Here is a 14,403-nt window from a genome sequence, read left to right on the forward strand (position 1 = left end):
CTCTGATCAGTAACATGAAGATTGCAACTGTACATATAAAAATTAAATGGTGGCAGGAAAGTCCCATAGACATCTTATAAAGTTATCTCCTATTCTACATCTTATTTTGATGGCTGAAATGCATGAAATATGGTCATCCAATAAACAGAAATCAATGCTCTGCATCAAAGAAAGGGTAGCAATGAGCATGGGATGGGGGGGGAGGGCTCCCTTAAAGAAGAAGGAAAGGCTAAGATTAAGTAAACTTTATCAGAAAGGTCCAGTAAACCCTTAAAGTGATGCTGCTCTGAGTTCTCTGTCAAAAGAAACACCACATTTCTTTCCTTCTATTGTGTACTCATGGGCTTCTGTATCAGACTTCCTGTTTTCAGCTTAAACCTCCAGGGCTTGGGCTTGAGCATGCTCAGTTTGTTCCTCTCCCTCCCTTCTGTAATCTGAGCCCAGAGCTATGAGTGAGCAGGGAGAGACTCAGGCAGGAAGTGATGTCACACCAAGCTAATATGGCAGCTGCTATCCTAAACAAACAGAGAGCTTCTAGAGCGGATTACTCAGGTATAGTAAAGCATTCTGCAGAATAACTATAGTGTTATAGCTTGCACTATTGTGGCTAATCTATTGGCAATATTCTGCTTCAGTAGCTTTCCTTCTTCTTTAACGCCAGAGTCAGGTGACCTCTGTCCATTCAAAGACTGAGCAACATACATAAGTAATGCAGTCTAGTCTGTGAATAGAAAAAGAAACCATTCACCCAATGGGCATCCAAATACAGCCCCATGCAACCTGCTGCTTTAATTTAAGGCAGAACGATGATGGCGATGATCCCTTTAAAAAGGCCCAGATACACTTCTATTGCACAGCGGAGACCCTGGAGCTTGGGCCATTTCATGGTTCATAAACCTACTGTGTACAAGTGCCCCTACATAAGTGCCTGCTCTAGGAAAGGGTGCAGGTTCCACCCAACTTGGCAACTGATGACTACATTATGCAAATAGTGCTTTTTGCATAGGCGTAAAAGCCCAGGGGGTCCAAGTTGGGTGCTACATGTGCTTTATAAGTGATCCCCTGCTCTTCAGCGCTCTATGGCACATGCCTCAGCAAAAGAGAAAACAATATGGCGGCTTTCAGTCAAATGTACCAGATCAAGTAAACATTGGAGGAACTGTGGGTGCTTACAACACTCCAAGCTTCAGCAGAGACTAAACTGATTGTCACTAATAGAAACTGAAGCCTTGGGAATAATGGAAATATTGTTATTTATGATTGATTTGCAGCAGGAGGCATGTAGTCCATTCAAGCTGGTCATGTGCTAGCAGCAGGACGTGTTCTCCATGGTGGGACATTGAACTGATACGTGACAGCTTTCAATCATATCCCGGGGCAAAGGATTAGTATCTAAAGAGTTGCCCGAGTCTGAAGGCAGAGGAGGAGGTGTCGCTGAAAGTAAAACTTCCCCTTTAAGGAAAGGGGCACACGCTCAGATTCGGAGAGATTAGTCATCCGGAAACAAATCTCCCTTCTTCGGGGGTGACTAATCTCCCCGAACTGCTTCCTGCTGGCTAGAGTGTAAATAGCCGGTGGAATGGCACTCGGATCGCTTCGGAGAAAACTTCGGGTGACTTCAGAAAACGAAATGCCATTGTAGCCGGTGGGAGGCAGTTCGGAGAGATTAGTCACCCAGTAGAAGAGATTTTTTTTTCGTCGGGCAACTAATCTCCCTGAATCTGAGCGTGTGCCCTGACCCTAAAGGAATACCAGTGACCCCCGAAATCCTGATGATAAATGGTTCAGCCTGTGACGAAACAAACGCATTTACTCAGCTGCCATGAAAACAGTTGCTTTTTAATGGAGTGCTGGTGTTTGTACAAGATTGTGTCCAGTCATATATATATATATATATATATATATATATATATATATATATATATATATATATATATATATATATATATATATATATATATATATATATATATATATATATATATATTTATAATGTAACAGGTAATCAGGCCAGGGCTTGGTTAATTTTAATTTGAAGAACTGGGAGATCTGATACTGATATGAATAAAGGTGTTTACAAAGGAATACTATAATAGGTTACTACAGGTATTTATATATATATAAATCTATATCTATAAAGACGTGTAAACACGTTAAAGGAGAACTTAATCCTAAAAATGAATATGGCTAAAAATGCCATATTTTATATACTGAACTCACTGCACAAGGCTAAAGTTTGAGCTTGTCAATAGCAGCAATGATCCAGGACTTCAAACTTGTCACAGGGGGTCACCATCTTGGAAAGTGTCTGTGACACTCACATGCTCAGTGGGCTCTGATTGGCTGTTGAGAAGCTAAGCTTAGGGCTCGTCACTAATTATCCAGCAGAAAATGACCTTCCCTGGCTGTAATATAAGCTGATGCTACAGGTTTGCTGATTATTAAATTCTGATGCTAATTGCACTGGTTTCTGTGCTGCCATGTAGTAATTATGTGTATTAATTACTAATCAGCCTTATATTGTGACATTTCTATTCTATGTGTACTGTATATTGTGAGTGGCTCCCTAAGCTCAGTAAGTGACAGCAGCACAGAGCATGTGCAGTGAATCAGCAGAAAAGAAGATGGGGAGCTACTGGGGCATCTTTGGAGACAGATCTTTACTGCTAAAGGGCTGTGGTTGCCTTGGGCTGATACAGAAGCACAAAATATAATGTACAACATTTCTACCTACATATTTAGTTAGGCTTTAGCTGTCCTTTAAGAGGTCCTTTTAAAAAAAACCCCAAAAAGCACAGGTTGCACAGTAGCTGAATAAACACACGTGAGCCATTTTGTTACTGGCCCCTAAGCACAGATGCACAAGGCTGATGGGCCTTCAAAAGGGGTTTAGGAAATTGGGTGGGGGGGGGGAGCCTTAGTTTACCCCCCAAATAAGACTGCCTTCCACCACCTGAAGTCCCTTCCTTATAACATCATTGCAAGTCGCAGGTATTAATCTGTATAAAACACAAAAGGACCATCATTCCAATTCTACAAAATCTCTTCCCCGTGAAATAATTTAGGCAATAAATATTGCGAGTTGTATAAAACCTCTATAAAAATAGAAATGACAGGCTTTTTTTTTTTTTCGCTTTTTTTTTTACCCCCAAAAGAAAATGTTCATTATAGGAGCCTGGAAGCCTCAATACTTTTCACATTATACCAAATCAGCACATTTCTCTGAGTGTACAGTATTCAAGTTTTAGCAGTTCACCATTATATCACGGGTACACGTTATGTACATACGGGCACGTGAAATACACGGCTACACTAACACGCAACACCGGACCCAGTATGTAAACGTTAGAGAAGCCTGACTCCTGAACTTGTAAATGGGGGTTCTCTACTTAGCTTGCATTAGGGGGAGAAATTAGGTTCCAATTGCGACAGGCTGTTGACGTTGCCCCATATACGTGGTTTAGTTGGCCTTTATAAACCCTGTCCTTTAGCCTACAACTTCTGTATGTGCTTATAGCTGCCCAAAAAAGGAGTGCAGAATAGCAGCCACAGCATTATAACAGCAATACAAGTATGGGAACTGTTATCCGGAAACCCGTTATCCGGGAAGCTCCAAATTACGGAAAGTCCGTCTCCCATAGACTCCATTTTATCCAAATTTAAAAACTGATTTCCTTTTTCTGTGTAATAATAAAACAGAAGCTTGTACTTGATCCCAACTAAGATATAATTAATCCTCATTGGAGGCAAAACCAGCCTATTGGGTTTATTTTATTTTGATAGGCACATTTATCAAGGGTCGAATTTCGAATTCATGCGAGGTTAAACTCTCATGAACTCTAAATTCGACCAATCGAGAAAAAAAAATAGAATTTTGTAAACTAGGGTGAATAGGATTGACCCGAAAACTATAATCAAATTCTAAAAACTTGATTTGAGTTGAAAAAAACATGGCAATTCGTCAGGATTTAGGTGGAGAATAGTCGAATTTGAGTTCTTAAAGGGCCAGTTTAAGAGAAATCTCGAAAATCGAATTAAGAGTTTTCTGAAAAACGAAATCGAATTTGAATAATTCCTTAGCCGCATTTGACAGTTTTGACCATAAAAAAAAACGTGAGAATTCGAATTTTCAATTCAACCCTTGATAAATCTGCCCCTTAATGTTTAAATGCTTTTCTAGTATACTTAAAGGAGAATTCAACCGGAAAAAACCCTACCCCCCACCCCATGTAGACCCCCTTCCTCCTCCCCCCCCAGCATAGCTGCCCCCCGGGGAAAAAAGATACGAAGACGCAGAAGATGGCTGTGTGGAACTCTGATGCCTTAATCTGCGTCGAGGGGTACGTATAAAAATAGGGGCATTTCCTCGGGGGGCAGCTATGCTGGGGGGAGGAGGGAGGGGGGTCTACGTAGGGGTTTTCTTTGAACAAGCCCAGGTCCTGAGCATTCTGGATAACAGGTCATATATATATATATATATATATATATATATATATATATATATATATATATATATATATATATATATATATATATATATATATATATATATATATATATATATATATATATATATATAGATCTGAATTACTGAAAGATCCGTTGTCCGGGAAACCCCAGGTCCCGAGCATTCTGGATAACAGGTCCCGTACCTGTACACTGTTGAGAATGAGTCAGGACTCTCTAAGGCTGGTCAGTGTCAAATAAGCGGCTCCTAATCCTTTCCCTGGCGTTGGGGGACATGTCACACATTGTACAAACACAGCAAAAGTCCAAATAATAATAATAATATTAATAATAAAATTCACTGATATGGCACCTGAACTCCAAAATAAAACACTTGGAACAAAACAACAACAAAATAAAAATAAAATACAAGCTTTTCTTCCATAAAAAGCAAAATCCACAACAAAAAAAAAAAAATAGTTGTACCCAGAGTCTTTAGGAGGGAAATGAGGCTTGTGGCTTTAAAGCACACGGAGAGTCGGCATAGTCTGTGTGTTGTTACTAAGTGGGCTCCTCCAGCTACACATCCTGGTTTTGGACTTCCCACACTTACCAGAACATCCTTTTCGCTCACTTCCCGGGGCAGTAGGTTTCAGTAGGGTTTGCTGTCATTCTTGGAGCGTTTGAGTTGGACTTTCAGGCGTTTCATTCCGATTTGAAAGCCGTTCATGGACTGGATAGCAGCCTGAGCAGAAACGGGATTGTCGTAACTTACGAAGCCTGAGAAACAGAAGACTATGTTTTAGCCGAGCGATTTTCTACACCGTTCCCCGATTGCATAGACTAAAGTTCCCAACAAGGGAAAGTTGTGCTCACCACTAATTTTTAGAACCATTAGGTGGGGGTGCAATGAGGCTGTGACCACAAAATACATATAGGCAACTACAAGAGTCCTCTGCACTCAACCCATTATCAATATATTTAAGACAGAGATATTTGGTGCATACTGCTACTAAAAAATGCCTTACCCTTTAAACAAAACAGGGATTGTTTATCCATATATTGCAATATATTTAAGCTTTACTACGTCAAAGTCATCCCATATCTGGCCAGTCCTACGCTCAATGCACAAAATGTCTACGTCTTAAATATATTGATAATGGGTTGAGTGCTGAGGACTCTTGTATTTGTCTGTATGTATTTTGTGGTCAACTTTCCCTTGTTTGTTATAGTTAAACGGGAGCAGTAACCAGCTCCATGTTGTAGCTCCCACCCTTCCCAGCTATAGTCAGGTGATCCCACTGGTGTCTAATAAAAGGGCAGCCACGTTTGGGAGTTTTACTTTGAAAGCAGCAAGTAAGTTGCAGGTAAAACTTAGTCCCTTTTGTAAAATGTATAATGAAGCAATAGAATTCTTAATGAATCAGATAAAATTGAGCATAGGACTGGCCAGATATGGGATGACTGACGTAGTTGGCCAGCTTAAATATATTGCAATATATGGACAAACAATCCCTGTTTTGTTTAAAGGGTAAGGCATTTTTCAGTAGCAGTATGCACAAAATGTCTCTGTCTTAAATATATTGATAATGGGTTGAGTGCAGAGGACTCTTGTATTAGACTAAAGTCTCCCCCCTCCCCCACGGCACTTACCAAAACATTTGCTGAGGTTCGTTTGTTTGTCGATGAAAACTTTGGAGGACACAACATTTCCAAATGGCATGAACATCTGCAGGAGATCCTGGTCCCCAAACTCCTGGGGTAGGTGGTATATAAAAAGGTTGGCTCCTTCTGGGCCTGAAAAGAAATATATGAAAAGGCTCAAGCTAAACAATGGGAGGAGGAGGCTACGGATAACGCCTATAACTTCCTAATATCTATAAAGGACAGGCTAATACAATCCAGATGCCTCCACCAAACTCAAGTTGAAGAAATATGGCAGGAAGCAAGATGATTACTGTCCAAGGTGTTAATCCCCCAGGGCCAACTTTATTCACATGGCCTGGTCCATACAAGAATTTTGGTATTAGAATAATGGAAACCTTAGCAAAAGAACTGGACACACCACAGATAGTGGACTCAGGAGTCTGTTTGTTAGGAGTAATAGACGGGGTACTAGCCACTAATGCAGCTAGAGTTCGACTATGAATGCTCACATTCTATGCCCTGGAACTCTTCCCTCCCTAACCTGAAGACGTCTGGTGGATGGAGCTCTTCCCCTTATAAAGCGAACCTACGAGACAAGGGGAGCTCACGACAAGTTTGACAAAATTTGGGGGACTGGTGTGATCAAGACTCTGTTGTAATGTAATTAGCCCTCTCAAGTGTGATGGGACTTACTCTGTAAACTACTTATTAGGGATGCATCGAATCCAGGATTCTGCCTTTTCAAGCAGGATTCGGATTTGGCCAAATCCTTCTCCCCGGCTGCACCCCAATTTGCATATGAAAATTAGGGACAGGGAGGGAAATTGCCTTTTTTCCCAAAACAAGGAAGTAAAAAATGTTTTCCCATTCACATTGAATATACAAATTAGGATTCAGATTCGGTATCTGGCTGAATCTTTCACAAAGGATTCGGGGGGTAGGCCAAATCCAAAATAGTGGATTTCGGTGCATCCCTACTACTTATACTTACACACAGAATGTCAACTGGCATATCTAGCGATAAGATTATTTCACTAGTACAAACCAATACTGAACTTGACACCAACTACTACGTGATATTGTAATTGTTTGTTTTGTGTTTGTATTTTACCTTTAAAAAAAAAAACTCAAGCAATTCACACATGGGCCTAGACAGCTTAAAGGGGTACTTACACCACAGTATTGATTTAAAAACTAAGACATCTAGGAACCAATGACCTGGGTATGGCGCTTTCATCTATAAAAATTGCTGTAGTCAACACGCAGGTGTCGGTGATATAACGGGGTTGTTCACCTTTAAATTAACTGTTAGTATGATGTAGAGAGGGATATTCTGAGACAATTTGCAATTGGTTTTCATTTTTTATTATTTGTGGTTTTTGAGTTATTTAGCTTTTTATTCAGCAGCTCTCCAGTTTGCAGTTTCAGCCATCTGGTTGCAAGGGTCCGAGTTACCCTAGCAACCATGCACTGATTTGAATAAGAGACTGGAATATGAATAGAAGAGGTTGAATAGAAAGAGGAGTAATAAAAAGTAGCAATAAAAAAAGAATTGTAGCCTTAAAGTTATTGTTTAGTGTAAAAATAAAAACTGGGTAAATAGATGTAAAAATAAATAGGCTGTGCAAAATAAAAATGTATCTAATATAGTTAATTAGCCAAAAATGTAATGTATAAAAGCTGGAGTGAGTGGATGTGTAACATAATAGCCAGAACACTACTTCCTGCTTTTCAGCTCTCTTGCTTTCCACTGATTGGTTACCATGCAGTAACCAATCAGTGATTTGAGGGGGCCGCATGGATCATAACTGTTGCTTTTGAATCTGAGCTGAATGCTGAGGATCAATTACAAACTCACTGAACTAACTCAGAGTTAGAGAGCTGAAAAGCAGGAAGTTGGATTCTGGCTGTTTTATTAGACATCTGTTCACTCCAGCCTTTACACATTTCATTTTTGGCTAACTATTTTAGAAACATTTTATTTTGCACAGCCTATCCATTTACCCAGTTTTTATTTTCACACTGAACTATTCCTTTAAAGAGCATTCGTGTTTTAGATGGGGTCATTGACCCCCCATTTGAAAGCGGAAAGAGTCAGAAGAAACAGGCAAATAATTCAAGAACTATTTGAAAATAAATAATGAAGACCAATTGAAAAGTTACTTAGAATTAGAACCAATCCTTTAATAAGTCGTAAACAAGAACATTTATATATTCATGGAGGGCCATGTATTCAATGCAGCTCAGACGAGTGAATACCAGACATTGTTACTTAAAGGGGTTGTTCACTGTCCAAACACTTTTTTCAGTTCAATTTTCAGATTGTTCTCTGGAAAGACTTTTTTTTCCATTCACTTTCCATCTTTTATTTTTACAGTTTTATCCAAAATCTAAGTTTAAAGTTGAATGTTCGTGTCTCTGGTGTTTGAGTCTGACAGCTCAGTAATTCAGGTGCAGATTCTGAACTGTTACAATTTTACAACATTGAGTTGATACATTTCTCAGCAGCATCTCTGGAGTATCAGCAACTATTGTATCAATTCTAACAGCTGTCTGTTAGTGATGTGCAGATCGGGATTTCCCTGACCTGCACCCGACCCTTCCCTTAGCACGCGCCCGCATCGGACTTCCGGGTCCTTTTATAGACCTCCGGCCACCCTACCGATGATGTCACAAATGGGGTGGGGCGAGCAGGAGTAGCATCTATAAAAGAACAACCCGGAAGTCGGCATTTGACGCAAAGAATAGTGCGAGGTCGGTCCGAACCGTGGGTAAACCGGCGAGTATTGAGCCGGCCCGCACATCACTAATACCAGTAATGAAACCCAGGGATTCTGTTCAGCAGGGACAAAGATAAAAGTATCAACTCAATGTATCAATTTAGAACAGTTTACAGGGTCGGCGACCCCCCCCCTCAGAGCCACACACAGAAAATAGAAAGCAATTGGAAAAAGTCTTTATTTCTGGGGAACAATCTGAAACCAACTGAAATGAAAAAAGTGTTGGAAGGTGAACAACCCCTTCAACGTTTGTGAATACAAAAACGCCTACATAAATCTGCATGACTTAGGGGGTGCTCTTACCTTCTTTCTGACTCCCCGCAGCCCCCAAACCCTGTTGTGACAAAAGGCTCTGGTTATAGAGTGAAGGAAGTGCAGCGGCAGCATACTGCTGAATCCCAGAGTAAGCTTGACTAAGGGCTTCCATCGTACTGCCAGTGCCATTGGAGAGACTGCTGCCTAGGCCTCCATTAAACGCAGCCATACCTGTATATATAAAAAAAAAATGAAATGTTTTCACGCTACACAACAAATAGTTTTCTAACTGGTTTTGACCCTGAATGTTTTTATGTTGCACACTAAATAGTTTTAGAATTGTTTTTTTTTTACTCCGAATTTCACAATTCAGTGTTGATTTTAATGGGTGCAAGCTTATTATTTGGGGGAGGTTTTGGGTTCACAGTTTCCAAGGGGATAGTATATTTTACGTTCTGATTATGTGATTTATTCTCATCATTGTGTCACTGTGTATGTGATTATGTTTATGATGATACTAAGTGGGGGACGCCCGCCGCAGTGATCCTGTCCTTACTCTTGCCGGCTTTGCTACGGTGCAAACTTACGTCACAAACGTCGGGACGTCATCGCAATTGTGATAAATTTGAATATTTAAAGGGGCTCTGAGCACAAACTCATTGCCCATTGTTAGGTCTACTAGCTAGTATCCTGGGTGTGTTTCATTCGTGTTTGATTCCTGGTTTTGATCCCTGCCTGTGTGATTATTCTGAACTCTGCTAATCCTAACTCATGCCTGACGATTCTACGGATATTGACCCTTGCCTGTCTGACTATCCTTAAACTCGGCCTGCACCAACCCTGCACGTCTGACCTTGCTAGTACTCTGCCCGCACTGACCCCTGCCTGTCTATGCTTTTGTCTATTCCAAGAACTGTGCCTTCCGTCCAAAAACCTTGATGATCGTGCCCTTTTGCCAGTCCAGAACTCTTGCTTGGCTCTTCTCTTATTAAGACCTGGCGGCATCCGATTAGAAGTGAAAGGCCGTCTTTCACTCCTCCCGAAGTGAAAGGCGGCTGCTACAGACGGAAGAAGAGCCGAAACCGGATTTAGGGTACCGATCGTGACAGTTTTGATGATTATACTGGTGTTTCTAGAGTTTGCACGCTGGTGTTTTTTGTTTGAATGTGGTGATTGGTTCACGTCACTTCCTTTTTCCATGCCACTGGGTTCCCGCTATTTGAGTCAGTGTTTAGTATACTATAGCACTTTGACGTTTTGGCTAGGGATGCACCGAATCCACTATTTTGGATTCAGCTGAAAGATTCGGGCGAACACCGAACAGAATCCTAATTTGCATATGCAAATTAGGGGTGGGAAGGGTAAAAATGTTTTACTTCCTTGTTTTCTGACAAAAAGTCACGTGATTTCCCTCCCCACCCCTAATTTGCATATGCAAATTAAGGTTCGTATTTGGTTCGGCCTGGCAGAAGGATTCGGCCGAATACTGCTGAAAAAGGCCGATTCCTGGATTCGGTGCATCCCTAGTTTTGGCAGAACACCAGCCTTTCTCAGACACACACACACACACACACACACACACACACACAAGATCCCAAGTCTCATGGAGATAAAACTCCTAGCATGCTGTGCCAGCTGGTGAGCCAGCGTGTATGCGGAGGGTTGTCGTTTCATACGTGTCCTAGTGTTGCCTTGTTTCATTGCGGAAATTACGCCCATAGACTTGTATGAATTCGTGTGTCAAAAAACAATGACGAGCGCCAAAAAATTTTGCTGCGCATCAAAAAATTTTTTTGACGTCCATAGACTTTAATGGGTGACGCCAGCGAATTTTTGACGAAACAAAATGGGTCAAATTCGCCCAACCCTACTAGCAAGGTGACGGCAGCATGAGATAAATACAATACAGGGGGAAAATAAAACGTGTTTGTTAGATTACCTGCAAGCGAATTGACATTGAGACCAGCTGTGGCCCCAGCCAATGTCTGTAGAGCTCCTAGGGATGCCATGGTGTTGATGGATGAGTTATTTGAACTGGGGGAGGAACCTGTAGGGAAGAAAAAGACAAATAAATAACACAGACGGGCTGTAGACACCTGTAGAAAGCTAAACCCACAAATAGAGAATCCTATAGGAATCTTTGATGAAATTAGAAATGTCTACTTCTAGATCACATTCTTGCATTTCCCATTCAAATCAAGGGGAGCTCATCACATGCTAGTAATTAGTTCATCAAATTCTATCTCCCACTTTTTATGATATCCAAAAGACATGGTTGGACATCAGAAAGCAAAAGTGCTTCTAATTTCACTGTCCTAAAATCCTTAGATTTAGATCCTTAGCACTGCAGCAAAACATTCAGAAGGCAACGAAACATTCGCAAATAGAATTTCTGTTCCCTGGACCTCACAGAACACCGCTCAAAACCTGAATTTATACAAAATGTAACCTGCAACATTTTCGGAAGCCTCTAGATGTAATCCCATAATTATAATTAGTTGTAACAAAACCCATTCACCAAAGTACCTTGATCGTGTAGATCAATTAAAGGGGTCATTCACCTTTAAAGGGATTCTGTCATGATGTAGTTTTTATTTCTAAATTACACTGCAAATAATTCACTCTACAATATAAAATGTCATTCCTGAACCAGCAATTGTGTTGTTTTTTTTATTTGTAATATTGGTGTGTAGGTGCATCTCAGGTCATTTTGCCTGGTCATGTGCTTTCAGAAAGAGCCAGCACTTTAGGATGGAACTGCTTTCTGGCAGGCTGTTGTTTCTCCTACTCAATGTAACTGAATGTGTCTCAGTGAGACCTGGATTTTACTATTGAGTGCTGTTCTACCAGGCAGCTGTTATCTTGTGTTAGGGAGCTGCTATCTGGTTACCTTCCCATTGTTCTGTTGTTAGGCTGCTGGGGGGAAAGGGATGGGGTGATATCACTCCAACTTGCAATACAGCTAAGAAAGACTGAAGTTTATCAGAGCACAAGTCATATGACTGAGGGCAGCCGGGAAACTGACAGTATGTCTAGCCCCATGTCAGATTTCAAAATTAAACATGAAAAAAAATCTGTTTCCTCTTTTGAGAAATGGATTTCAGTGCAGAATTCTGCTGGAGCAGCACTATTAACGGATTCATTTTGTTTCCATGATAGAATCACTTTAAATTAACTTGTAGTATGTTATACAATGCTTATTCTAAGCAACCTCTCAATTGGTTTTCATTATTTAGCTTTTATAGTTTTTGAATTATTTCCCTTTATTCTTCTTCTGACTCTTTCCAGCTTTCAAAATGGGGGGTCACTGACCCCACTAAAAAAAAAACCAAACACTCAGTAAGGCTGCAAAAGTATTGTTATTGCTACTTTTTATTACTCATCTTTGTATTCAGTCCCTCTCCTATTCATATTCATTTGGACCATAGCAACCAGACTGCTGAAACTGCAAATGGGAGAGCCGCTGCATAAAAAGCGTAATAACGCAAAAAAAAAAAAAAAACAGAAATAATAAATGAAAACCAATTGCAAATAGTCGCAATATCACGCTCTACATCATATGAACAGTTAATTTAAAGGTGAACAACCTCTTTAACGTGCGCCTGACATAAATAGTGCCCACGGCTGTGGCTAGAACAGACACAGATAATTCCCAGACAATACATGCTACTCACCGGAACTGGTTAGGATGCTGAGGGGGCTGCTGGAAGAAGTGAGCGCTGCTCCTGCACTTGGGGTGTTCTGCGCAGCACTAGCAGCAGCCGCTAAAGCTGCCAAATTCTGTAACTGTATGGCATTAAGCCCTGTAATGCAACACAAAAATGAGCAAGACACATGGACAGAAATCTTTTTTCAAAGGAGAGGCAACATAATGATTCATCCAATAAAATCCCCTAACAAAACAAGAAAAATAGAAAGAAGTGAAAAACACACACACACCTGATGTCATTCCAGTGCCGTACTCAGCTCCCATAGGGTGGAGACCACTTAGGGAGTTGAGGTTCCCAGAGGAGGCGGTCTGCTGGAGGAGCTGCAAATAAAGCTAGACATTACACCAAAACAAAACAAGAAGGAGAGTGAGGGCTTGCTCTGATTTGGGGGGAGTAATGTTACACACCACAAATCCACAGGGTGTACAAGAACGGAAGGTGAAGAGTGAGTTAAGTGGGGAGAGGGTATATTAGCACCACAAAACAAAAACCCACAAGGGATTAAAAGTGGTTGTGCACCTTTAAATTAACTTTTAGTATGACAGAGAGTGATGTTCTGAGACAATTTGCCATTGGTTTCCATTTTTTATTATTTGTGGTTTTTGAGTTATTTAGCTTTTTAAATCGCAGCTCTCCAGTTTGCAATTTCATCAGTCTGTTTGCTAGGGTCCTAATTCCCCTAGCAACCATGCATCAATATTAGGGATGCACTGAATCCACTTTTTTTGCATATGCAAATTAGGGGTGGGAAGGGGAAAACATTTTTTACTTCCTTGTTTTCTGACAAAAAGTCACGCAATTTCCCTCCCGCCCCTAATTTGCATATGCAAATTAGGATTCGGATTCGGTGCATCCCTAATCAATATGAATAAAAGACTGGAATATGAATAGGAGAGGCCTGAATAGAAAGAAGAGTAATACAAAGAAGCAATACATTTGTAGCCTTACAGTGCATTTGTTTTTTTAAGATGGGGTCGGTGACCCCCTTTTGAAAGCTGGAAAGAGTCGGAAGAAGGAGTCAAATAATTTGAAATAGGGATGCACAGAATCCACTATTTTGTATTTGGCCGAACCACCGAATCCTTCGCGAAAGATTCGTCCGAATACCGAACCAAATCCTAATTTGCATATGCAAATTAGGGGTAGGAAGGGGGAAAACATTTTTTACTTCCAAAACGTCACGTGATTGTCCTCCCGCCCCTAATTTGCATATGCAAATTAGGATTTGGATTGGTCGGGCAGAAGGAATCGGCCGAATCCAAATCCTGCTGAAAAAGGCCGAATCCCAAACCAAATCCTGGATTCATTTATAATGAAGACCAATTGAAATGTTACTTAGAATGAGCCACTTTATAACATACTAAAAGTTTACTTGAAGCTGAACAACCGCTTTGAGAAGCCAATAACCCAGCACACGATAGCCTAGGACTAGTGAAGAATGCACCTTCTCTTGTGATTATGCAGCACAGCAAGATCGCCTACACTCTATTTGAAAGGATCGTTTACAGCTAATTTTATTGATTTATCACAGGGCAGTGAAAACATGATTCAATTAAAATCTCAAA

General features: G+C 40.6%; 1 protein-coding gene across 1 annotated transcript in view; it reads right to left on the reverse strand.

Annotated features, from left to right (window-relative positions):
- The window catches only part of celf1.L (CUGBP Elav-like family member 1 L homeolog), a gene marked incomplete at its 5' end in the record, with an annotated part of 41,867 nt that overhangs the window by 1,928 nt on the left and 25,536 nt on the right, over nucleotides 1-14,403 (reverse strand). Inside the window, 6 exon segments of the mRNA NM_001090727.1 lie at nucleotides 5,060-5,226; nucleotides 6,100-6,243; nucleotides 9,177-9,359; nucleotides 11,068-11,175; nucleotides 12,803-12,931; nucleotides 13,068-13,158. Of these exon segments, the coding sequence (NP_001084196.1) occupies nucleotides 5,099-5,226; nucleotides 6,100-6,243; nucleotides 9,177-9,359; nucleotides 11,068-11,175; nucleotides 12,803-12,931; nucleotides 13,068-13,158 (783 nt within the window). The 3' untranslated portion in view covers nucleotides 5,060-5,098.

The sequence above is a fragment of the Xenopus laevis genome, chromosome 4L (genome assembly GCF_017654675.1).
Source record: "Xenopus laevis strain J_2021 chromosome 4L, Xenopus_laevis_v10.1, whole genome shotgun sequence".
Classification (NCBI taxonomy): domain Eukaryota; kingdom Metazoa; phylum Chordata; class Amphibia; order Anura; family Pipidae; genus Xenopus; species Xenopus laevis.